A 25,144-nucleotide genomic window follows, 5' to 3' on the forward strand; every position below is an offset into this window, starting at 1 on the left:
GATATATTTGATGTTTTTGGAGTTTCAAAGAAATAAAAAGAGGAGACGGTGTCAAAGTTCCACACTATGAAAACTATCATTTATTAAGTTGACTTTTTTTTTGTTTTTTTTTAAAAGAAAAGCATACACTCGAGTACAGCAGATAAAATCTCCAAAGTCTTATTTTTGAAACAGGTGTATTTGGAATACAGAGCATCAGAATCTTTTGAGCAGTATTACTTTACAATTCTACATTTGAATCAAGGTTGAACTGACAGATAAATTATGTAAAAACCTGATTAACAGAAAAGGAAAATATCACAGGACAGTATGAGACATTGAAAGAAAAAAATGAAAAAAGAAATAACATGACGTTCATTTCATGTTACTCTTTATTATTGTACATAATATACAAACTGGTCCTTTGTTTTGTTTCTCTCACTTACACTTCCCGTGTGATTAAAAGGGAGCTAAATAAATAAAACGTGTCTCAGAAGGACATGAGGTAAGTGAGTATGGAAAGCATGTTAAATCCAATAAAACAAGCAACAAAAAATAAATGGTACAAAAACAATATTTTTGATTCCATGACCAGGTCCTACAAAAACCATTTCATCCAGTAACCACAATGACAGAGAGAAGCAAAATACTGTGATCACAGCAGCACAATGCGCCCGTTTGGAATAGGAACAGAATATAGATCAGTATTGCAGTTGGCTTCCTGTTTGAAATGGTCAAAATAAAGGGGCTACAGCGAGGAGCTTACAAAAACAGCCAAAACAATAAAAGCAAAAGAAGGGAGTCGCAGATGTCTTTGTGGATAAAAGCGCAGCTTCTCCAGTTCTGCTGAAGCACACGTGGATCCCAGAGGACAGAAAAATAGATCAAGTACGACTCGTGGGGCCGATTTTAGAGCCCAGAGAGAAGCTCGATGGTTCTTACCTCAACTGACTAGTGCACATTATCTGTGCTTGTCACAGGATTTATGAGTGTGGTCGTTAAGGGAAATGCTGAATTAGAAAAAAAAAAAAATAAGATCCAATTGCTGAGAGGTGAAGTGTTGATTGTCAAAAACTACTGTCACAGCACAGAAATGCCACTGAGCATCTAAAGGCAGGAGAGGATGCAAGAAAACAAAAATACACAATTTGACCAGGACAAGTGGAAAAGTTTAAAAAACGAATACTGTAACTTTGGACAAAAAACTATTTTAAAACTACCTAAATGCAAGCAGCTGAAAGGTGGCGAATAGTGTGCTTCCTGTTCACTCAAAGTATTGAAAGAAGCTTGGTGCTGTGAGCAGCTGAACTGGAGACGTTTCGCGACACAAATGTTATTAATATTTAAGTCAAAAAAGTGTAAAGCAGGACATCATGGCCGCTGTTTTGGCTTCCTGTTATGTCAAATGAAGTTTAAAAAAAAAACATTTAAGGATATTGCTTTTTCTCTTCCTTTCCTCCACTGCTGTCCCTCTTCTCTTTCTTTTCAGACTTGTCTTTGTCGTGTCTGGACTCCTGCGGCAAATATGGAGACGGGGGGGGGCGGTTAGAATGACCTGTCACTCTAAAAACGGCTTTGATTTCACCCGAAATGAATTGCAGGAAGCTGAAATGGTAGAAGGTAGTGAGCTCAGCCGACCTTTTTGCCTCCAGAGGACGTTCGCTCGGGTTTCATGGACTCTGCTTTTTCTTTGCTGGATGATTTGGATCGTTTGCTCTTCTCTTTTTCGGCTGACAGCGGCGAGTCGCAGGTAGGACTAGTGCTCTTGCCGTTTTTGGAGAAATCTGGTGCAAAAATAGTGCATTTTGTTGAGTTGAAACGTCTATTTTTTCAAAATAGGTTACTAGAATTTGGTGGTACCATTCTCATCCTTCCTGCGTTTGGATTCCAGAATCATCTCATGATCGTTGATGATGTGGTCCTGAAAAAGCATTCATTCACACACCAAAACACAATCAAATGAAAGCTTTAACCATGGAAATGTACCAATTTGTTGGAGAGATCTAGAAAGCGGAAACACCCACTCTTTTCCTGTCCTTCCGCTCTTTTTCTTCTTTCTTCTCTTTGGATCGGCCCTGAGCGTTCTCTGTATCTTTCTTCTCCATTTCCCTCTCTCTGCTCTTGGACCGGGCAACTGAATTAAAGTTGGGGTGGTGCTGAAAGGATGAACAGAAGGACAGAAGCGTTAAGAAACCAAGAAGCCAAGAACTACAGATTTAGTCTTCGTGCTTCTGCATCCTTTTTATATTTTCTCCAGACATCAAGATGAACTTCTGTCTCCAGACTTCCAAATATTTCAGTTCAAGAAGTAGAAAGATATATATGTCCTGAATGAAAAAAAAGAAGAAGCTTGTCTTAAAGGTGATGGGGAAAAGTGGCTAATTCGTCAGACATAATTCCTGATCACTAGTAAATGGTGCAGAATGACGAAAAAAAGAAAAAACAAACTCAATGAAATAAGCAGCCTCAACTGCTGGTTTCTCACAGAGGAGATTCTTACAGTGTCTGCATAAAACAGAAACTGCAATAGAACCTGTTGAGGTCTAAACACAAGCAAAACGTTTACTTAAAAAACAGCATGTTGTAACCTCAGGTTTAGCTGCTGGATTAGTGATGTCCTTTCATAGGAACATTTTCAAAATCATTTTGAGTTCAAGTTGATTCTGTGGCAATTTAAGGAGTTCAAACCTAAAATAATAACTGGATGATTAAGCAAATGAAACGTAAAAGAAGCGGCTCGGTTTAATTTGCTTATTTTGTAATGAACAAAGGACGAAAAGCACAAAGTGTCTTATTTTGTTCTGCTTTAAGCAAGTGTTTTTATTCTGACATTTATTTTAGTCTGTCTGCCCCTAAATGAAAAAAAGAAAACAAAGCTCTCACTTTTCAACATTTATTTCAGATTTGCTCTATAAATTCTTTTCTGAACAGAATATGAATATGATACTAAGAGATGAAAGTTGTGAAGGATGAGTTGGATCCAGCTGTCACCTGTTCACTGTCTGTTCACTTCAGTGCATGTGAACAAAAAAGAGGAAACGGCACATTTGTGCTTAATGTTGGCTTGTTTAAACATCTGTATGATGAACTGAGATAACTTAAGTCAGCCAGATGACCAAACCTCTACTACAGGAAGACCCGGTTACAGCCTTTATGGCATTTAGAGGAAGGAAACAAAAGACAAGTCACCATAGTAACTCAAAAATATCAGTAGGAAAAACAATCTGCTAGTTTCTTGAGGACGATGAAAAATGCAGTTCAAAAATAGATCTGGAGACGGCAGCAATTTGTTGAGGAAACAGAAGAACGAGGAGGTCTTTAGAGTTTGGGTTCGCTCTCTCAACCAGCGTTTCACATCAAAATAAATGCATTCTGCAAACATTTGATGATCATTTTCCTTTAAAAGACACCAGCCAAACTTTGTTTGGTTTGATAAACGGATCAGTGCTCGCCGTAAAAAGCTGCCCTTTAGCTATCTGGAGGTTTCATCCCATCATTTGTGAAAGAAAGTGGTTCAGGTATGGATGCTGCAGCCAAACTGCATCAGAATAACAGGACGTCCCCCTCAAAGCACTTTAAGACAACAGCAGGAAAACTATTTTGACAAGACATCAGGATAGAAAACCAGCAAAGAGTTTACAATTTCTAGTATGCATAATTTCTCTGGTTATGAGTTTGTTTAAAAAAATAACAACTAAATGAATCGCTTTATGTTAAAAACTTTTAGAATGTAAAAGAAGTCAGCATTATTAACAAGACCCACTCATGTGGAAATTGTGTTTTTTGTTTTTGAATATATTCTTGTGACGATGAAGGACATATCTAAAGATAATTAAGCGTAAAATAAAATTTCTGAGTATTTCTTTATTCAAACTGTTGTAAATGAGGAGCAGACAAAAAAAATGTCGATTTGTGACGCAGAAATCACACTTGGCGGGCCACAAGCTCCCTGATCTGTGCCAACAGTCCTGTCCACAACTCCAAATTTCTAATGAACTCCTGCAGCTCTGCGGAAACCTTTTGGATTTTGGATTTTGCCTGGTAAAAAAGCAACAAAATTACTATCAAAAGACCACTGGGCACGCTTTTAAAATACATCAAAGGTAATCGGAGTGGGATTTTAAACTAAATATTTAAAAGATCGTAAAAGTCTAAAACCTTTAGCTGGGTTGTTTTTTCTCTCATCAAGTCAACAAAGACGAACAGATTTTTTTGTCTGCTTTATATAAATGATGAAGGAAATCTAAAAATGTGATCAACAGCTCAATGAATGAATCATTTCAGAGAGAAACAGGACAAAGAACTTGAAGTTATTCACTTTTATAGCTGAATACTACAAGTACTGAGCCTGTTAATGCTAGGCAGCTCCAGCTCATCTTGTTCGTCTTACTTTACTTGAAATAGCTTCTTAAAACCTGCAGAACACAATATTAAGACTAAAGCTCTGTAGTTTCCTGATGTGAACGGATTTTCTGAGGCACAGAGGTGAATCTCACAGAAAGTAGTAGATTGAGTTCAAACCTTGGGTGCGGACTCCTTGGGTTCGTTGCTATTGTCCTGTAAGGATATATGGAGATGACAGATGAGCTGGGAGGGGGTGGGGATTTGGGAGGAGATTGTCAGACAGCAGTAGAGATTTGGAAGAAGGGGTGGGTGTGGGGGGGTCGAGGCTGGCCGGACCAACAGCATACTCCTCTCTTGACCTCTGACCTTCGAGAGCTAGGCTTCGACAAGGTTACGACATAGAGGAGAGTTCAAACGCTCAACATCTGGAATGTCAGTGTTAAGTAAATGTGAAAAACTACAATAGAAAAAAAAAAAACCCTGAGTATTTCTTCCATAACTACAAAATGTAGGACTGCAAACATGTCTGCAGAGTCATGTAAAAGCCTACAGCACAGCTGGTGTTTAATGCCTTTAAAGTGCAGGTAAAGTGAAGAGGAGGGTGTCTGCATGTGTGTGAGACAAATCACTCAGTTAAATGTGCTTGACTGCATCCCTACAAAGGTAACTGTTGCTGTCACTTACAGTTCAGGACTGGGTAAGACACACGGAGCATATTTCTCTGGTGGAAGGGTAAAACAAAGACCTATCACAAGCTTCCAGGTTTGGGAATCACTCCAGGTGACTCTTCTCCCTCCTTCTATGTGTGGAGGCAGGCTTTTTCTCTTCTGTATTTTTGGCTGGTTAGAAACTCCAGCTTTCTTCCTCTCTGTTGCTGGTGCATTTCCCCACCTTCCCGACACCCGACGGGAGGCGGACAGACGCCGGCGACTGTAGAAATGGTGCAGCGGGGGTCTTGGAGGACTGATGGGACGGGCATCTGCATGCAGGCCGTTTCCTGAAGCGGGTACAGCGGTGGCGAAGGGGCTTGTCGGGAGGCACTGTTGTTGGTTTTCAGCTGCATTGTGGGACGGTGAGGGGGGGTGGGGTTGGAGTGAGGAAAACGTGGGAGGTCTTCACAGCTCCAAGATGCAGGCAAGAACAAAAAATTAAAAAAGCAAAAAAATAAAAAATAAAAAGTAGCAAATCTCTGGCCACCGAAGAAGGAAAAATGCTTTCAAAGGCTCCTTTTTGCCAAAAACTGAACTTCAGGTGAACATTTTTTCACCCAAAAAAAAAAAAAAAAGAATAAAAATCCACACGAATATAGAAATGCTTAAAAAATTTCTTCCCAAGGCACGACTGCTTTTAATGTATAAAAATAGGCAAACTTTCGATATGAAAATATTTCTATACGCAATATATTCTTGACTAAGTCCTCGGGGGGGAAATCCTTTCATTTGTGGAAAACATTATGCAGATGTCCATGGGATGACTTCCAACTCCCGTGTTACGTTTGGGATCTCCAGATGTCAAGCCTGCGCGTGTGGAACGCTCTCCGCAGATGATCTTCAGGGCTGCTGAATGTGCAACGGCAGGGAATGCTCCGGCTGACAGAGAAGAAACGGGCACCGTCTTCCTCAAGCCATACTAACCTTAACAGATGAAGAGTGGGATGGGGAAGAGTGGCTGTCGATCTTTCGCCTTTTATGATCTGAAACGAAGAGGCAAAGGTGTTAGGAAAAATGGAAATATTCCTATTTTAAGACATTGAGACATGTTGAGTCTCCAGAAGCTTTTCCTAAGAGATGGCTGTTCCTCTCACCCCGCTCAGATTCAACAGAGTCAGATCTGGGAGTTGGTGACTTGAGGGTTGCAGCTGCAGCGCTCCTGTCTCCTTTCTCCTTGCTCTTGGACTCCTTGATGACGTCTCGCTCCCTGGACAGCTCCGTGGCATCCCCGTTTCCAGCTTTGACCTTGTCTTCTTTGTTGATCTTCTCTTCTGGCTTCACTTTCTCCCGGTCTGTCTTGGGGGTCTTCTCCTTACCCTCGCGAGCCACTCGCTCCTCCTTCCCTAACCTTTCGTCTCTCTGCTTCTCTCTGCGGTTCTCTGCCTTGGTTTCTGGAGTGCTACCTAATGCCTTTTCCTTCTTTTCTTTCTTCTCCTTCCCACTCTTCTCTTTCTCGTCCCGCTCTTTGACGGCTTTGGTGCTGCAAAGAGCAAATGTTGAACCCTTTAGTACACTTTAAAAAAAAACTACAAGTGTTGCGTGGTTTCATTGTGTGCATGTTTTGACTCCTACCTGATGACAGCACCGTTCCCGTTGCTGGTGGCCACTTTAGCTGCTGCACTGTTGGCTTTGTTCACTGGCTTTACAGTCCCCTGAGATTTATCTTTTCCCCGATCTGCATGAAAACACAGCAGTGTTTAAGTGGACCATCACTTTACAGATTTGTTTTTATTGAAAAAAAAAACACAAAGCAGTTTTATAATACATAGTAATACAACTGTTTTTGTGGTCGTTTTCACTCTTTCTATTCGTAGAAAGTGGTGAAAAAGTTGAATTCTGCATATTATAAGAGTCCTTATGTTTGTAGACTCACCGCCGTCATCCAGCTGCCCCTCCTCGGTCTTGACCGAACTGGCGGCAGGTTTCCCGGCGCTGCCAGGACCATTCTGCTGGCTTGCAGGCGTGGCACTGCGGGCTTGCTGATCCTTGTGGTGAAACTCATTTTCAGGAACCATGTGTACCTTCTGGCTTTTCAACCGACCTGAATAACTGAAGATGCATAAAGGGTTTGTAAAAAGTAAAGGGCAAAACCTCCAAACAAGACTTCTGCAAACCACACAATAAAGAGAATTTCTCAGAACAGAAAAAAATGTATATATTTTTTGGATTTGTATTCCTCTTAAATGAGTCGTCTGCATGTTTAAATAAAACTGAGTGGAGATCAGAATTACTGGGAAGATAATGACAGAAATCCATTCTGTTATTCCAGCTATTTCAATTGTAACTAAAGAGGAAAGGGCAGATTCCTGGAAACCTTATATTTATCTGGTTTTTGATTTTGCCGGCACTACAACTGATTCCAATTTTAAATCGAAATTTAATTTTGCCAAAAGAAAAAAAAGGAGGTAGTAATAGAATTCAATGTTCACTTTTTTTTGTCTAAATGTACATTTATAGAAAACATACAAAGCTGACGATATGACATATGGTATGGCCTGCTTTTTTTTTCTTAAAATAAAATGGTAAGAATTTTTTTTCTAGCTTTCCCTTCATCTACATTTTGACACACCTCATCATTTTGGTCAAATTTTTCAATGCAAAAATCTAAGAACATATAAAGGAAATGCTTGTGTGGATTTAAAACTTGATAGTAAACAGTTATTTGTCTAAGAATTGTATTCATTTACAGTGGACCCTCACTATAACTTGAAATTGTACAGGTGTGCAGAATTTAAAACATAAGAAATAATCATTTTTCTTAAAGTTTAAAATTCTTTCAGGGTAAAAAAAACACTTATTTGTGCCTCTGAAGCACAAACGGTTTTCTAGCGCATATTGAGACGTTTACTGCAATGCTCCACAGAGAGCAGCAGACAATGCTGTGTTACCCCATTGCTAAGGCATAGAGGTCTGGTCTCTTATCCTTCTCCTCGAGGCAGATCTTGTGGACACGGCACTCCAGTGCTTGGCCGAGGTTCAGAACCTTTGGGTAGCAGGGCAGGATCTTGGTGAGAACTATCAGAATGTTCCGGATGTGGGTGTAATCTCCGGTCTCCAGGCAGTGAACGGAAGCCTGTAGGGACAAAAACAGAGGATTGAAAATTGTACACCTTGGGATTTTGACTAGAGATTAGGGGTGTGATGATAACCGCATCACCGCGGTGATGACCTCATCACTGCACTTTTTTTTTAAAAGTTTATTTCTTTGAAAGCTCTGCATTTGCTGCGTCACTGGAACTATAATAAACACATTAAACATGTTCATCTTTGCTGATAATTTACTTTTTCTGCTAGTCCTGTGTTCAGACTTCAAGGGTTTCTGGGGGAAACCTTTTATTAGTGTTCTCCCTGCGCCACGCCTCTCACTCCCTTGACACCGTGCCCCCTGCTGGTTCATCACCGCGGTGATCAAAAATCCCACACCGTCACAGCTCTACAAGAGATCTAAAAATGTAAAAAGGCTTACCTTAGTCAGCATGTAGTGCCACTTGTGCACCACATGCCTGAAGTTCTCGTAATCTAGCTGGTCGGCTTTATTTCCTCCGTCAAAGCCTGTGGCTCTGAAGATGGTCAGGAAGCCAGGGTAGTTGACGCACTCCTACAACACAAAGTGAAAGCTACTGCAAAACCTGCTTATAAGGCATTAGTCTAAGTTGCGTTTAAAAAAACTAAAGAACCGGACTGAACTGGATACCTTCTCATATGTGGTGCGATTGCTGTGCCACCGTGTCACGGTCTCCAACATGCAGCAGAGGAAGCGTCCGTAACGGTGCGACTCGTTCTCTGTACAGCTGGCCACAGTGTAAATGATGGCTGAGAAAACCTGCCAAAAGGAAAAAATGAGTCTATCCAAACTAACACCTTCGTGTAAATGCCTTTGAATTGTTGTTTGTTAAAGAAAACAACAGAAAAAAACAATAGCCATGAGGGCGCTGGTTGAAATTTGTGTTCCTTACCCTGTCGTAACAGAGAAGGGTACAAAAGTTGGGCGTCTTCTGCTGGTGGACCAGCTCCACAAAACGGGCGCAGTACACGGCATCGATGGAAGAGAAGATGCAGCGAGGAAACAGGCAAAGCTGCAGGAACTTTGTGATGGTCTCGTTCTTTGTGGATTCTGTCGGCAAGATTTTAGAGAGGAATGAGAAATACAATAACATCAACATAAACATTAGGCTTCTAAACGGAGAAACTAAACATCAATTTAGTTTCTCGTACTGCCTTTCAGTTGGAAAACAGCAGCAGTAACTAGTCGGGGTGAACTTACTTGCCAACAACCAGTTGTCCTTCTCCAGTTTGAGGCGGTGCAGAACTCTTTGGACGTGATCCATCTGCTTCTTCTCTTCTTCCTGTAGCTTTTCCTGCAGAGCAGTGCAGCGCTCCTTCTCCTTCTTTTTCTTATTTAGGGGCTTGATTAAGAAAAAACAAGGGAGGGTCACTGTTAAATAGGCATAATTATTATTTCACATATAGTTTGTTGATATTTTTGTTATCAGTTATTAATAATCCAAACAGACATTCCTGGATTCCTAATATCTTAGATATGACATGTTAAGGCTTTACTCACAATCTCAGGGTTATCCTCGATGGCTTTAATCTGAGCTTTGAGCTTGTTGACCTCGCGGTCGTAGGCAGAATGCGGCACGGCCAAGTCGTACATGGTGAGAGACCAAAATGTGGCGTAGAACTGAGGGCGGAGATCATCCCAGACCCGGGCCGGGTGGAGAGAAACCACCGCCTCATGCACCGGCGTCATGACCTGCTCACAAGCTGACATGTATTTGTGCACCTTCTGCTGCTGCCGGTTGCCTTTTTCTGCTTTCTTTAACTCGTCATACTTGGACTGCAAGAAGAGTAATTACCATTAATAGTTATTTCAGATGCTTTTAAATCTTCAAACATGAAACACTTCTGAAATTTGAAGATTTAGCAGAACAGCAAACCTCATTAGGCATGCTTGAGGTGCCAGAGAGCTTACAGAAGTTATTTATTTTTACTTTAGAAGATGAAAATCACAGGAGGAGAAATGCAACACTTTTACAATAGATCAAAATATGATTAGAGTGGGACTTTAACAATAATGATCCTTTATTAGTCAAAAAGTAAAAACAACAAAAAAAAGAACTGGCACATTTCTAGGCAGTAAAAAGGATTCCCTCACCAAAATCTGATGGGCGTACATTGGCCGAGACAGAAAGAAGGCGGCGTCATGAGGAGTGTGAAACTGGTTACAGAGAACATCAATGGAGGGAACTCGTTTGATGTAATCCTCTGTGCTGAGGTTCGACGCCAGAAATCCCCCAAACTGCACCAGTGTGTCGTGGCACTACAAGAAAACGCAAACAAAAGAAAAGACAGACTGAGTTTTTGAGCCTGTGATATATTTTGCTTCAATTAAAAGTTGTGGGAAGATTTCAAGAAAATCAGTAAGATTCTCTTTTCATCTAATCAAGTAGTAGTTGTGCATACCTGGTCATAGAGATGTCCTACAAGTTTAAGGTGTTTCTCTCCCCCCTCTAAGAACACAACACCATTTCGTTGCTGAGCCATGAGCAAACAAAGTGGAAGAGCCAGTTCATGGTCCAGCAGTGCGTCCTTCAGACGCTGTGAAGACTTTTTGGTGTTTCTGATCTGACCAAAGTAGCCCCCCTGCCAAAAACACATAAACAATCAAATGAGTCACGCAAACTAAACTCAGACAAACTGAGTGACACATTATTGAAGTTTTCAAAATGTTAACCTCTGCTTTGAGTTGCTCTCCTCCCGTCATGGCCTCTAACTGCTCTGAGGTCATCTCATCTGTGATCTCAATACCAGCCATCTTCTGCACAACTTCCTTCAGAATCAGGAGGTCAAAGCTGCAGAAAATGAGCACAAATGTAGAGACACATTGAACTAAAACTCAGAGGAGAGGTTGTGTTTCATTTTTTGCTTTCCTTCATTTTGAAATGTAGTTTGATGTATTTTTAAAGGGACAGATGCAGTATTTGAAAGGAAAACTAGCTGCTCTGACTGACAGCACGACTTCTCTAAATTACAAGTGAAATCTTTTCTAATTTTACTCCTTCTACTCCCCACTTCCAGTATCTCGACACTTTAGATTATTTAATGTGGGACATGACCTGCAGTTCAACAGCTTGTCCCTGAGAATTAATCTCATCTTTGTGTTGCTTTGACAGCCATTGCATTAAAATGTCACTTCTGATTCCTCTGTGAAGCATAATCAAATCCCAAATGTCTTTCATTTTACCATAAAATCTCTATGACGACTTTTGTTCACTTGAAAAATGTCAAGCAGCTCCTGTATAAACCAGTAAAAAGCAGCTTGTAACTCCTGTAATGCTAAAACTTCCTGTCAAAAGGACAGAAAAGCTAAATCGGAGGTTAAAGTCCCACATTAGGCAGGACATCATTCCTGGCGTTCCATTGGGAAAGCTCACTTTGATGGTTAAAAGCCGAGGCAGATTAACATAAAAGCACAGGAAGCTACCTTTACCCACAAGAAACCCAACTGATGGCTGCAACTTTTTTATCAAACTTTATGATAAAAAAATCACAGCCTGCTATAAAACTTGATGTTTGATATTAAAATTAATATCCTCTTATCTCAGTTCATTTATTTTTCACATTAAACTGCATTAAACCTTCATCTTCTGCTCTCTACGCATTTCTTTTTCTTATTTATGAAGTAAATCTCCTTCTTCACATGTGCTGCAGTGTAGTTACATTATGCATGTACCAATGCTGATGAATTCTTTGGGTTTAACTTATTGCTGAAATGTCTAAAGCAGCCAGCAGATGTTGGTTTCACTAATCTCAGCTCCTCACCTTTTCCCTGCTTTCAGCTGGTTGGTGACATACTGCAGGAGGCCCGCCAACTCAATGGGGTATTTTCTGAACACGGCTCCACACAGACTCGCCAGACCTGGGTTCACAAAGGGTCACACCTTCATTAAAGCAGTTCACCTCTTTCAGCGTGTAAATGGATGATGTAACCGCCGCTTACTCTGGAGCCACGAGGAGATGGTAGTGTCGTCATGCTTCATCTTCTCCTTCTCTGGATTGGCCAAAGCCTCAATGATGCAATCTGAAGACAACGTTAAGTGGAGCAACACAGACAGGTGGAACCTCTCCATATTTAGAGCTCTGCCTAATGCAACACATCCTTTGAGAGCTTCTGAGTTCAAAACATGTGATGTAGGATACAGGCCAGGACATCATAGTTGAGGGACGTGAGAAATTTCAAGGAATCCACCACAGGAACAATGAGGTTGTCGTACCACTGGATTTGAGACAACATCTGGCAAAACAGAGGAGAAAAACTCAAAACTTCTTCAGGTTAGGGCTTTCTGACATGTCTATTAGCAAAACAACAACCGAAAAAGTGTGAAGGGTTTCTTCACCAAAAAGTGATACTTTTGGTGTTGAAACTCCAAGTAAAACAAATTTTAAAGCAACATTAGAACTAAGATCTACAGCCAAGTCTTTTTGGTCAGACTGTTCTGGTTAAGCATGATTTTAGACTCAAAAAACACCAGGACAGACAACTACCTGACCAAAGGAAGGCGGTTTAGGGAACGGCTTCCTTCTCCCATAAAGACCAGCAAAGACAAAAAACACTTTCATTCTCCTGAAAACCTTTGGGAAGTCCAGGAGGGAGAAAGTTCTCAATCACCGTCTAAATTACTTTCTAAACATCTTTCTTTTTAAGACAAAAATTATCAAAACTATGCCAACCTAAAATTCATATGATGAAAGCTAACCTCAAGGGCGGCTGAGTCTAATATTTGAGACGCTGCAGCAAAATAAACTGCATTTGCAGTTAAATGTATTAAGGCAACAACTGATATTACAGCATTCACAAAATAAGAGTTGATTTTTATCAGCTGTGTAAACTGGAGTAAATGCGATAAGCATTTATTTTTCCTGACTGTTTTGAGATTATTTATGGTAAAAGCTTTACAGTTGTCATATCTACAACAAATGGGTCAAATCATCTCAACCAATTTATCTGTTTACTTCACTGATGTTTGACAGTATATCACTAATGCAAGACACATCTGAACCAATCAAGGTTGCTGTACTGCCAGAAAGAATCCCAGATAGTCCGTCTCACCTTTTAACATAAAATAATGGGGACTTACATAATCAAAGAGGATGGTGGGATTGCTGTGGCTCAGTTTGCCAATCTGCCTTCCAGACTGTTTCACATTCTCTTTGGTCAAACGCCTTCAGAGGAGAAAGAAAGAACAGATTTTAAGACTAAGAACTAAACTAAGAGCTAAAGGAGCGGCGCTGGCAGCAAAGTTGTCACTTCTGCCGGCTTCACAGCAGATGGGAGATGATCACATTATCATATTAGAACAAAAAGCATCAGAATACTTTTCTAAAACAATCGTGTGTCTGCAAAGTTCATACAGACCAAGTACAAAAGAAAAAAGGTTAAAAGGTTCAATATGAAACAGTTCAACCAAAAAAGGAAGAAAAAAGTCATAATAACAAGTTTACTTCAGTTAAACTGGACACCCTTGTAATGATTTGACAATTTCAAGAGTTTTTCAAGGTATATTTCATAACTTTTTTCAGCTGTGTTTTGAGCTCTAATAATTTTTGTAAAAACAACCAAAGTACCGGTTATTCCTGTTTCGGTTAGCCAAACTTACATTCATCTTTGATCGCCTGCAATGGGACTTTGGTGTGCTGGGTGTATTTTTCTATAAAGGTTTGAACTTGACAATTTTAAACAAAAGTGTGTAAATATAAAAGTCTGGTTGAAAAACATGTATAAAGTTTGTTATATGGGGCTTTACAGCCTCAAAATATCTAAAATAAAAGTAAAAATAAAGATGACTACTTCACAGCTTTTTTGCCTGCAGGTTATTTTTAGAACATGACTCCCATGATTAACGAAGCTCCACGATGCATTTACACAGCATGTTGAAATAGTTGAGTACTAGACTGAAATAGTATATGGAATGTGATTTTATGTAAATAACTAAAAAAAAACAAATGTGTAGATTTCCAGAAACACTTCAGGGATCTAGGAACAAGTGACTTACTTCATGATATACTTTGCTCTTTCCACAGTCTGAGCTTTGACCTTTACCAGCAGCGGATGGCTTGAATACGTCTCATTCTTCCACTGCCCGTACAACCGGTACCTTTGGAAGACCAGAAAAGAGCAGAGGTTTCAGCTCCAGAGCTTTTTAAAATAACAAGCTGGTAACAGGGACAACCAACAGCAGTTATAGAATAATAGTGATTCCACCTTAAAACAGTCACAGACTGATAAAGCAGGTTTTAATCAACATGTCAGTTTAGTCTGCAAGAAGTGACCTAGCCATCAAATAATCATTATCAGCTCAAGTATGATAACTTAATTACGTGTCACATCATGCAGAGAGCAACATCTGTGTGTTAATGTCCTGTGTGAGTGTTTGTTCACCTGTGATGATAGGGAAAGAGTTTGAAGAGACCCCAGAGTTCCTCTGACATACAAGCATTACACTCCATCAAAGAGAGGGAGGGTAGCAGCACCTGGTCTGCAATGCTCAGGAAACAACTCAACAGTATTTCCTGCAATTATTATACGTAACATTAAGGTCACAACAAGTCGAACAGGTGTAGACGCTTGGAAAGACCATGAAAGGAATGCAACTGCTGCTCTCACCATCTTGTCTTTGACCTCAGGTCTGCTGTCACTTTGGTACTGAGGAGCAAGAACAGAGTCAACCTCTGATGCTGGAGCGCAGATGATGCTAAATGGTTTCAAGTTACAAACCTCCTTCATGAAAGCCTTTCCCAGTCGCACAATCTTAGCAAACAGGATGGGGTCATGGGAGAGATGGGGGCCCAAGTAGGACAGCATGCTGAACGTGTCCTTGCGCAGATCTTCAAAAGTCTCTGCAGGCCGTGGAGCCCGGCCGTTCCTCAGTGCAAGCATGGCACTCCCCCGCGCCCCTTTGGGAACGCCAACCCTGTGAAGAGGAGAGGCTAGTCTTAGAGCTTTGGTTTGCAGCTCTGAATCCACTCTTGGATTCTAGTCTTTCCATAAACAGTGTGTGTCTTATTGATGAACATAATGCATGTTATGGGCAACAAGTGGAAGATGAAAATCAGCACCTTCGGTAAAGAGGCTCCACAGTTAGGTGGACCAGTTGGCAGAGTGCCAAAGCGATGGTTTTGTGAGAAGCAGAATAAAAGGAGGGCATCTGGTCCATAATACTCTGGGCGTGTTGCCAGTCTCCAATTTTAAGTAGTGCTTCCAAGAGACCAAGCTTTTGATTATCAGGTGGCTGTGGGACAACATACAAAAGCAAAAGACATCAAGTAAAAAGAGGGATTAAAACAAAACAGATGCAAAACCAAACACAGATGCACCGATGTAGACAGCGATGCCTTTCTCAATTAGTTCTTATTGAAATGTCTGTTATTTAAGTTTCGAAAATGATATTTTCATTTTTCATCTTGTGAAAATGTTAGTAACAACATGTAAAGTTGGGTTGAGATTAGAACAAAACGTATAATTCTGTTTGACTTCATTCTAAATGAGAGAAAAAGCTCAAATACCTTTTCAAACTTCTCCTCCTCTTTCTCCTTCTCCTTCTCTCTGTCTTCACTTTTGTCCGAGGGAAGCACCACCATCACCAGTTTGCGTGCGATCTGCTTGGCCTCTGAGATTTCCCGTTTGTGTTCTTCAATAATAGTGACATCTAGTGGCATCAGCTGAAATTGCAGAAGTAACTTGAGGTCAGGGAGGGTTTATTTTTTTCTCGGTGCAAATTTACGCACAAAAAAAAAAAAACAATTTAAAAATGGTTTCATTGAAGGGATGGACATATGGAAAGCAGAAATTTGGAATGAATTAAATGATATGAAAATCTGCACTTACATGTACATAAAGGTCTTCCAGCTCTATTAAATTGTGGTGGAGCAGTGCAGCAGCAATGTGGTAAAGTGACTTGGGGGTTTCCTCATTGGGCTCCTGAACAAATACAAAAGTCAATCAATGAGAACTTAGACTAAAACAATGAAGATAGTATGATTATTAGAAAAAACACTCAAATACATGCCTGTATTTAAATATGAACTTTGGGTGTTCTCACCTGGTAGAATTTAAACTTGAAGCCCAAAATGTGGCAGAGAGTGAGTGGCTCACACATGTAGGACTTAATGAGCGACAAGAAAAACTCGTCTTGATCGGAGCGACTTTCATAAATCTCAAGGATGATGTCCAAAACCCGGTTAGGGTCCAGGTTGAAGCAGCCTACAGGGGAGGGAAAAAAAAGATTATCCCTGAGGTCACGGTTGTAGTTTTTACACAAAGCATCCTATGACATGTTTTTCATTGAAATTCTATTGGATCCATTTCATACTCTGCTGTTCTACAGCGTGTTTACAGCTGTAAATTTGTTTGTAATCAGTAAAGTTTGGGATCCAGCCACAATGATTTCTAGCACCAAAAATGACTTAATCTGGAACTGACATGGACCCCATTTCAGTTTGAAAACAGTCGAATAGGAAATAACTGAACTTTTCTGAGCTATTAATGTGAAGCAATATCTTTTAATAAATAATTAGAATTGTATTTTTATGTATAAATAGTATTATGTAACGATATATAATAATTTGCTTCTAAAATGTCTTTTTATAACTAAAACACAAGACACCAATAACTTGCTGTGAAAAAGCCAAACTAAGAAATTGTGGCACAGAAATCCCTAATACTAAGAAAATTCACTATTACACATTTTCAATAAACACAATAATCATATTTGAGATAAGAAAGTTTGAGGTAGTGATGCAGAAAAATGACTCTTTATATACCTATGAGAGACTTTATGTTCTCCAAGACGAGGTGGCTGGTGATGTTGCCTGACAGGTCTTGGCCAAGCTCGGTTATTAATTTAGCGTAACCTTCGTTCTCCTCTCGTAGCAAGTTGAACTTCTGTTGCTTGTAACTAAAAAAAAAAAAAAAAGAAAGTTATAGAAAAGTCAGACAGGCATTAGACAGCAAGAGTACTATGTTGAAGCATGTTTGCACTTACAAAAGTTTAGTCTTGATTTTTACAATCTTCTGGTTAAACTGGTGAGCTTGTTTAATCAATCCCAGAGATTCCAGTGTCTCGGGATCCAGCCTCTCCTTCAAGATGGCCTCAGGTATCAGACTCTGATGAAGTAAAAGCGGCAGATTTATGGGAATTACTCACAGAAAGAGGTCAATAACCCCAAAAATATAATCAAACATAATATCATTAGAATCCTGAATAACCCTGACCTTTCATCAATAGTTGCCAATAAACTCAAATTCATTAAAAAATTGGGGACTTTAAATTGTGCTTGAGTGTGAATGTGAGTGGTTGTATGTTTCTGTAAAGCACTGTGATAGACAGGCAAACCATCCAGGGGGTACTACGCAACAGTGGCTGGGATAGGCTCCAGCAACCCAGTGAAACCAAAAAGAATCAAGCAGAAAATAAATGGATGGCAATTTGATTTGGTATCCATGCTTCCTGTCTTTCTACTTTACCTCATTATTGGAACAAACATCTTGAGCTCGAGTAGCAGTTGTTTTTGTCAAAAACCCCACTAACTGAATTACAACTTAAGCAGGATTTACACGGAACAAATTCAAGTTTGTCTGCATCAAGAGGGTTCATCATTATCAGTGACAGTTAGGCCTACATTTGAAAGAAGAAAGGGACATTTATTATTTAATTTTGCAGCTGAGAACAATTTCAGCATCTTTTGCAAATAAATCATTTTTGTAACAATGTTGCTATATTAATTTTATTTGCTTTATATATCTTTTAACGCATCAAGAATCAACTGTTTAGTTTTCCATACAAATGCAGGTCACAAGATGCTGGAGCCAGCCCAGAAACTGTTGGGCGAAGGTGGGGTACGCCCCAAGCATGTCGCCAGTCTGTTGTAGTGCCACACGCTCACATGGGGACAATTTAGGGATACCTTTTAACCAATGACGCATGGACGGTGGGAGGAAGCCGGCGTGTCCAGAGAAGACCCACACATGCACGGGGAGAACATGCAAACTCCACCCAGAAAGGTCCCCGCCAGGATTTCAACCCTTCTTGCTGTGAGGCAAGAGGGCTAACCACTGTTCCACTATGCAGCGCCTTACCAAATCATAGTCTAGAGTTAGACATGAGATTTTCTGTTTCTGCCTAGAGCTGGGTGAAATGCTCAAAAATTTAAATCTCAGATTTTGTCATTAAAAATTCAATTTTCAAATTTTTTTCCTCCCTGCTTTTACTTTCTTTCAGCCCCGCTGAGCACCCGGAGAGGAAAGAACGAAACAAAAAAGTGCGCTCGGCGTAGTTAAACACAGTGACGTGTGTTTCAGAGGACGTTCGATTGGCTGATCCGCCTGTCAATCAACTTATGTATTACACACCAAAATGAAACGCTGACAGATTTAAAAAAAATCATAATAAGAATTTTTTTGTTTGTTAATCTTTGATGGCCTGCAATCCACGGTCACATCCTTCGATTGACGTAATGAGCACCCCTGTTCTAAATAAACCCAACTCTCACACCAGCTCCTGGAAACTCAAGGACGCCAACATGCAGTCTGTGGGAAGATGCTGAACCTTTATATGTGTGTGAGATCAGAATTGTTTAGCTGCTAGTGATTTACAAATGCACCCTCAGTGGGATGATTGGAATGTAACCATTCCTCTGTTTGTCACTCATTGCTGCAAGTAAAACTTTAAAAGTTACGTTTTTGACTCAGAGTTTTATTGAACCTTTTTGAGTATCAAGAGAACTTCGGGTACCACCTAACAATGCTCTAGTGATTTTTCCTAACAAGAAAAACTTATTTGATAATAAACAAATGATCAAGAAATTGTAAAACAAAAGGATGATATTCTGCCATCCCGAAAGTCAGAGGACAATTAACCTTCAGCATTAAACCTACAAAAATCAAGCCGTTAGACTAATGATTACAGTCCTCTGCTGCACGCTTTACTGTTCTACCATGAAAATGTTCTAGTCTATCTTGTCTTATGTCCTGATGCTATTCATGTGCTAAATAAATAAATAACAAAATAATAATAATGCATACAAATATATCAAAAGATTCTCTTACCAAACATGATCCCACCAACTGAGTGTAATGGTCTCGCCTGTTTTTTTCTTCTAGAGCACCCGTCTCTAAATCTGTTCAAAGAGAGGAAATAAAAGATAAAAGGTCCAGTTTCATCGTAACAGGATCAGATTTCATAACAGATTTTTGGGAACATCAGTCACTTACCTAATATACTGAATACATCTGCTAAAATGGATGGCATGTCTTCTCTGAGGTCCTAAAAACAACCCAAAAACAAAACACCTCATCAAGATGGAGTTTATCACAACTGCAATGCTTTTTTGCCTCAAAATGTAACAAAAAAGTAAATCTGGTTTTACAGGACTGTTGTTTTTTCCTCTAAAATTATTTGTCACGATGTATATCTACCATCATGTCCCCGAGGACGCTGGTGACAAGATCCAATTTTAAGTTTCCCTGTATGACATTCCAGCAGAGCTCATACAGGGCAGCCTGTAAGTCTGCAGAAACAAAGAAGACAACACAGTCTGAGCAAAACGAAATGCAGACAAGAACACATATGTACACACAAACATATTAACATCTAGATTTGTAAACACACATGGACTAAACCGTCAGTACAGAGTATTATCAATGTACAGTCAAAAACAATTGTAAGTGCTTTTTGGGTGTTTTTCTGGTTTGCATCACAGGTGTCTTTAAACCTGTAACCAGGCAGTGTGCTGGTTGGATGAAAAGTCCCTGAGCAGTTTATCTTAATAGATTGGGGGGAGGGGGGTAAATTAAAACACAGCCACGTTCAAAGCAAAAGCTTTAAGATCCCTAGCAACTTGATGTGCCTTCTGACCACAGCTGCATGTGTTGTTCAGAGCTTTCATGTCCACAGAGCTGAAGCCAGTCTCCTGTTTGAGCAAAAGAGGACTTTAAAGATAACAAGGATGCCATTGTAAATCCTAAAGAAAACTGGCAAAGAGCAAATCTTCCAGAGAATGTTCTTTTGGATGGATAAGACAAAACTTGAGCTTTTAAGCAAGACACATCAACACAGGCAAGAATGAAGCAACTTTGTATGCCTCATTCTTTAGAGCTTTTGCCGGCTGTCGCTCAATTTCGCTAAGGCATCATCACCGCTCGACTGCCGCCGTCTGCGTTCTTGACCATGCCAACGATTTTCAAAAAACGAAATTTAAAAATCGGACAGCAGGAGCTATTCTTGAAGATTCTGCCAATGCCTCCCAATGGCGCAATGGCAGTTGTATATACGACCATAGCATTAGCCACCACTTTGGATTGTACTATTACTAACAAATTTTTCTATATCTGTTTATAACATACTCACTCTATTCAGCATACCCTTGATCTCTCCAGTAATTTAAAAAGCGAGTAATACCTATGACTTCAGTATCAGACTAAAAGCCCACTAAACTTGTTTTTTTTACAACTATGGAAATACGTATATAAAAATAAACAGTTGTGATAATCTGCCATTACTTCAATCAGTCTTTAAAAGTCAGACACTGTCATGAATAGCATTACAGCCTAATTGTGTTCAACACTTGCTATTGTTGTCCATGTAAGATAATAAGACCAAATACACTTTCTCCTTGGTTTATTTCCAGTTTTCTCTTGAAAAGATACTGTGCTGAGCAACAAAGAAGGCCTAATTCTTTAAATCCACATATCTAATAAACTCTGCTTTACTTAGCTGCAAGAAGTGAAGCATCTGAAGTGTTCTTTACACATACATGACATCTTTAAAGATTATGTATCCCAATAGTGTCACTCAAAAATCCTAAAATATAGTACATTCAAAGCAAATCACATATTTAGCGTCTCCCTTTTTGCTCTCCAGTTTAATTGGGGAAAAAAAGTGGTGTTTTTTTTTATTGGTCACAGATACTTCTTTTTTATTGTGCCTGTCCTGTTTGACTCCAGTTAGTCAAGGCAGAAGGTCACTCTAAAGGCCCGTACACACCGGGACGAATATTCGCCAGGCGTTATTCGCCAGCGTTTTTCGCCACGTTTTTTGTGTTCACACCCAGGCGATTTTCGCTGACGATGAGTGGAGTGAACATGCAATTTCATTCCCTGACATTAGATGGCGCTTAATGTAAAACCGAAATACTCCTGTACACAAGGTGGCGCTGCGCAACTTTACGCTTCTTAAAGTCGCTTTTCACTCAGAAGAAGAGAGCAAGTATTTACACGCTTGTCAGAATCAAACAAAGAAAACATGAATATTTCAAGCACCAGTAGCTCCAACTGGTGCTTGGTTCGGGGATGTTTTAGAATGTCCGTCATTATTGCTTCGCGGCTGTGTAGACGCTACTTGGCGTCTATCTTCTTCGCTGGTATGTGTGCTCAGCAAGGCAGTTTTGTTTGAGCGCCCCCAAGTTGTGTTTTACTGTAACTTCAGAAGCTCCAGACACGTGAGCAAAAGCGCCGTTCTCATTGGTCGAGTAGATTTCGACGCGACGCGTCGAAAAAAAAAAACGAACCCGAGGCGTTTTTTTTTTTTGACGCTTTAACGCCTGGCGTTTTTTCGCGTCGGTGTGCACACTCTCATTGGGGCCCTTTGTTTAGTCACGAGGCGTTAAACGTCGGCGAAAATCGCCGGCGAAATTCGTCCCGGTGTGAACAGGCCTTTACTCACTCTGATTCTTCTGGAGATTTATTAATAAGAGATAGTCTACCTCTACATAGTTTTCTGGGTAAATGGTAAAGCAACAACACCAAACAGCCATTATCTTTTCCAACCGTCTTAACCTTTTTTTGTTGTTGTTGCTCACTTGAGACAGCATACAAATGGCCAAATTCAGACATGCAGACAAGAAACAAGCCAGGCTGAACTTACCTCTAATTTCACTTCCATGATCACTTTTCTCTGTAAGGTCTTTGCAGAGTTGTATGCTATCAAGAAAAAAAAAAACAACAACAAATCTTTAGTAATCTAGAACATGGAAAAGAAATCCTGGAAAAAGCGAAAGAACTTCACTCTGAGTGATGGGATGAATAGACAGAAACGTAGTTGAAAACCAGCTTTGAAATGAGTTTTGATACATAATAGTAAAAGGCGAATACAGTTTATTAAAGGGCCTATACCACCTATTCTTAAGCCTTTTATAGCAAACAACGTCCATGTATGTGATAATATTTTACCTTTGTCATAAAAAAGAACAATTTTTTAATGAAATATTAGTTATTTTCCTGAGGTCGTTAACAACTGGGAAGTAAGACTACTCGATCTCTGAGGCACATGTGGGCGTTTCATGATGTCAACCTAGAGACGGCCTCGCAGCACGTCTGCGTCTAGCTCACAAAATTAACCAACATCCAAACTTTTGCAAAGATGGATGTGCATATTATGCATATAAAATGAAGATTTGCCAATCACCCTTAGCTCCACGGAGAAGTGTGTATGTGCGTTAGTCTGGGGCTGGGAGCGCAGATTCTTCCTGGAAGGGGCTATTCTTCACTTTTCTACGTCACAATGTGAGAACCCACTCATTTTCATGGGTGGGCAGGGGCTGGTGCTCAGAGTGCAGGTTTTTAAAGGAATACTCATATGTGTTAACGGATCACAAATACAGCTTTGGGGTTTCTTTCCGTGAGGAATGAACATTAAAATACACAAAAAAAAAATATTTTGCATGGTAAAGGCCCCAATGTGCTTTATAGTCCGATTCACACACACTGACGGTGGAGACGTCTTGCCAACCGCCAAACAGACCACCAGGAACAATATGGGGTAAGGTGTATTATCCAAGGACATTTTGACACATGGGCAGGCATGGGGGGAATCAAACCTGCAACCTTTTGATCAGAGGTCCACTGTTCTACCTCTGGGCCACAGATGCAATTTGAATCCAATTGTAAACCGCATTGTGTTGAGTAGATTGAAACCACAATCACTGATTCTGCATGTTTTAAACGACTTTCTACAAAACTGTGCCGTATTCTGTTTACTTTTACTTCAGATTATATTTTACCATTTCCAGAGCCCAAAAGCATTAAAAAGAAGAAAAGGGGGCTGAAATTTTCTAGATTCAAAAAAAGTGCAAGCTTTTAATTTTAATATATAAAAAAGTAAACATACTTTGAAACAAATATCTTACTTGCTTAAACCAGATGTCAGATAATTTGCTACAGAGTGGACATTAGTTAGTTTAAAGCAAGTTGAATTTGGTGAAAACACTAAATGACATTTAGTGAAACTTTAAACGGCATCTTGTGACAACCCAGAAACTTTCTTCTAATACCCTTTATCAGCTCCAAGCAGAGAAGCTAGTGCCTAAGTGTAAAGTGCAGGCTTTTTCCAGCCTGTGGGCCTATGCAGACTGAAGAACAGCTAACACTATGGGTGTGAGCCTAGAGTGCAAGTCTGTGTCTCGTGTGCGCGGACTAATTAAATAAACACATCATTCCCGTTTTGCTAAAGATTTCATTTGATTTATTACCCTATCTATTGTCCAATTCTTAACGTGTAGGGGCCTTTGTTGTTGCTGTGGTAAACACGATGGCCACGGTAACGGTGATATGTAAAATGGATGACTCTTATAAGCATGTAATCTGCTGGTACTATTCCTTAAAACGGATCCTAACTTTTAAGCTTTTATTTAACAAGAAAATAATAGCCCGCTGTGTTAACTAGCGCAAAACCTAGCTTAATTTCAGATTAGCTAACATCAAAGTTGTAAAGTTAGCCGCAGCATCTAAATTCAGAGACTGCATCTATTCAGGATTAATAATCAACATATACATTTACAATTGTCACGTGTATTTAAAGAGAAAACATAATAACACACTTTCCCTTCCCAATGTCATGGATTTCTGAATAAAATATATAAGAAACCAAAAAAAGGTGGCCGATATACGATAACACAACCAACACTGGAGCTAGCTAAACTTGATGCAACGTTGTTGTAAAATCCCTCGTTTCCCTCCACTTGATCAAGTATATCTAACAAGCAAGTCCCCAAACGTAATGCTGAAAATTGATTTATATACGTCTGTTATAAAGATGAGCAGTTATAAAGCTCTTTCCCCCGTCACTGATTATTTGGCTGGCTAACACGATGAGACGTGTTAGCTGAATGTATTCCAACTAGCTTAGCTTTGATAGCCGTAATGTTCGCAAAAACAGTTTGAACATCATCATGGTTTTCTCACAGGAAACGTAAACTAACAGACTTGAGCTTGTAGTGTTTTCTTTAACCTTTTACAGCTTAGCGTCAAGCGTTGCAGATGTGTATTTACAAGAGTTTAAAGTTAGCCGCACAAGCATTTTAACGTTGTTGCTAACACAGCTATGGCTAACACGGCTGAAGGACTGTCCTTCGCTTGTTGAAATGCTAGCTACTTCAATTTTGTTTTGTAAACACAAAGAAACGGCGCAATGCCGAGGACCGCATTTAATTAAAACATGTACTCACAACTCGTGTTTTCCAGACTTCTCCCAGTTTTTGATCCATTCACCAGAGATAATAAGTGTCGCCATCTTCCATACACACCGCCCGGATGTCTAGTTCATAATCATGGCACACACAGGGTCAAATGTGGGGATGAGCCGCCGTTGTTAGTGTTGCATGGCGGGATTCTGAGGGTTTGGTGCGGGTATCGGAGGACAGGCGTTATACTTGGGAACGCAGTTAAACATTTTCAACGTATTTTGTGTTGGAAAAAGAATCCAACGCAAATGCATTTTAAGATTACCGGTAATTAGGATAGTGTGAGAAAATAGCAGACCCACCCAAGACTAGCCTAACTGTCGGGATCAACATATATTAATTTCTCTAAAGGATTACCTAGAATTTATTACACGATTTTTCATTGATATATTTCATCTGGTCCTCATCCGATCCCTAAAATGATTCACAATTAAAGTTAACCTCAACTCAATGGTCATATTTGGCCTAAGTAACTTTTCTATAGAAACTAAACCTGATGAAATGCCAAAAGTGGGCTAAATTGTGTCTGAAATATGGCATAAACCAGACTAAATAAAGTAACTTCCTTTAAAAAATAAATAAATAATAGACCAACA

At 39.8% G+C, this 25,144-nt stretch overlaps 1 protein-coding gene across 3 annotated transcripts; it reads right to left on the minus strand.

Moving 5' to 3' along the window:
• Positions 1–51: 51 nt before the first annotated feature.
• Positions 52–24,704, minus strand: thoc2 (THO complex 2). 3 transcript variants are annotated; one of them, XM_020708953.2, is made up of 39 exons: positions 24,534–24,700; positions 21,956–22,011; positions 19,510–19,601; positions 19,306–19,357; positions 19,141–19,211; positions 17,078–17,199; positions 16,857–16,990; positions 16,136–16,296; positions 15,922–16,014; positions 15,600–15,755; positions 15,153–15,325; positions 14,812–15,007; positions 14,701–14,739; positions 14,476–14,606; positions 14,090–14,191; positions 13,175–13,259; positions 12,237–12,330; positions 12,037–12,117; positions 11,859–11,955; positions 10,771–10,888; positions 10,500–10,679; positions 10,192–10,356; positions 9,598–9,873; positions 9,298–9,439; positions 8,990–9,147; positions 8,728–8,856; positions 8,500–8,631; positions 7,922–8,106; positions 6,907–7,082; positions 6,606–6,708; positions 6,128–6,513; positions 5,958–6,016; positions 4,501–4,536; positions 2,004–2,135; positions 1,840–1,900; positions 1,618–1,763; positions 1,417–1,493; positions 922–968; positions 52–822 (listed from the first exon to the last, which is right to left on the minus strand). In XM_020708953.2, exons 1-38 carry the CDS (start codon positions 24,596–24,598, stop codon positions 941–943), a joined length of 4,689 nt encoding a protein of 1,562 aa, XP_020564612.1. In that variant the 5' UTR covers positions 24,599–24,700; the 3' UTR covers positions 52–822; positions 922–940. The 3 variants fall into 3 exon arrangements, 2 of the variants coding, with proteins under 2 accessions (XP_020564612.1, XP_004076580.1); XM_004076532.4 differs by having other exon boundaries at positions 52–968; XR_002874590.1 differs by lacking the exons at positions 52–822; positions 922–968; positions 1,417–1,493; positions 1,618–1,763; positions 1,840–1,900 and having other exon boundaries at positions 2,043–2,135; positions 4,501–4,698; positions 5,008–6,016; positions 24,534–24,704.
• Positions 24,705–25,144: the final 440 nt, after the last annotated feature.

The sequence above is a fragment of the Oryzias latipes genome, chromosome 14, assembly GCF_002234675.1.
Source record: "Oryzias latipes chromosome 14, ASM223467v1".
NCBI classification, from domain to species: domain Eukaryota; kingdom Metazoa; phylum Chordata; class Actinopteri; order Beloniformes; family Adrianichthyidae; genus Oryzias; species Oryzias latipes.

Bases quoted from the DNA above. Each gene is read 5' to 3' on its own strand.
- thoc2 (XM_020708953.2), bottom strand. From the start codon at position 24,598: ATGGCGACACTTATTATCTCTGGTGAATGGATCAAAAACTGGGAGAAG. The intron at 6,709-6,906 runs GTGAGTCTACAA...GTTTTCATGCAG, and splicing joins GGGGCAGCTGGATGACGGCG to ATCGGGGAAAAGATAAATCT. The intron at 1,764-1,839 runs GTACCACCAAAT...TTTTTGCACCAG, and splicing joins ACGCAGGAAGGATGAGAATG to ATTTCTCCAAAAACGGCAAG.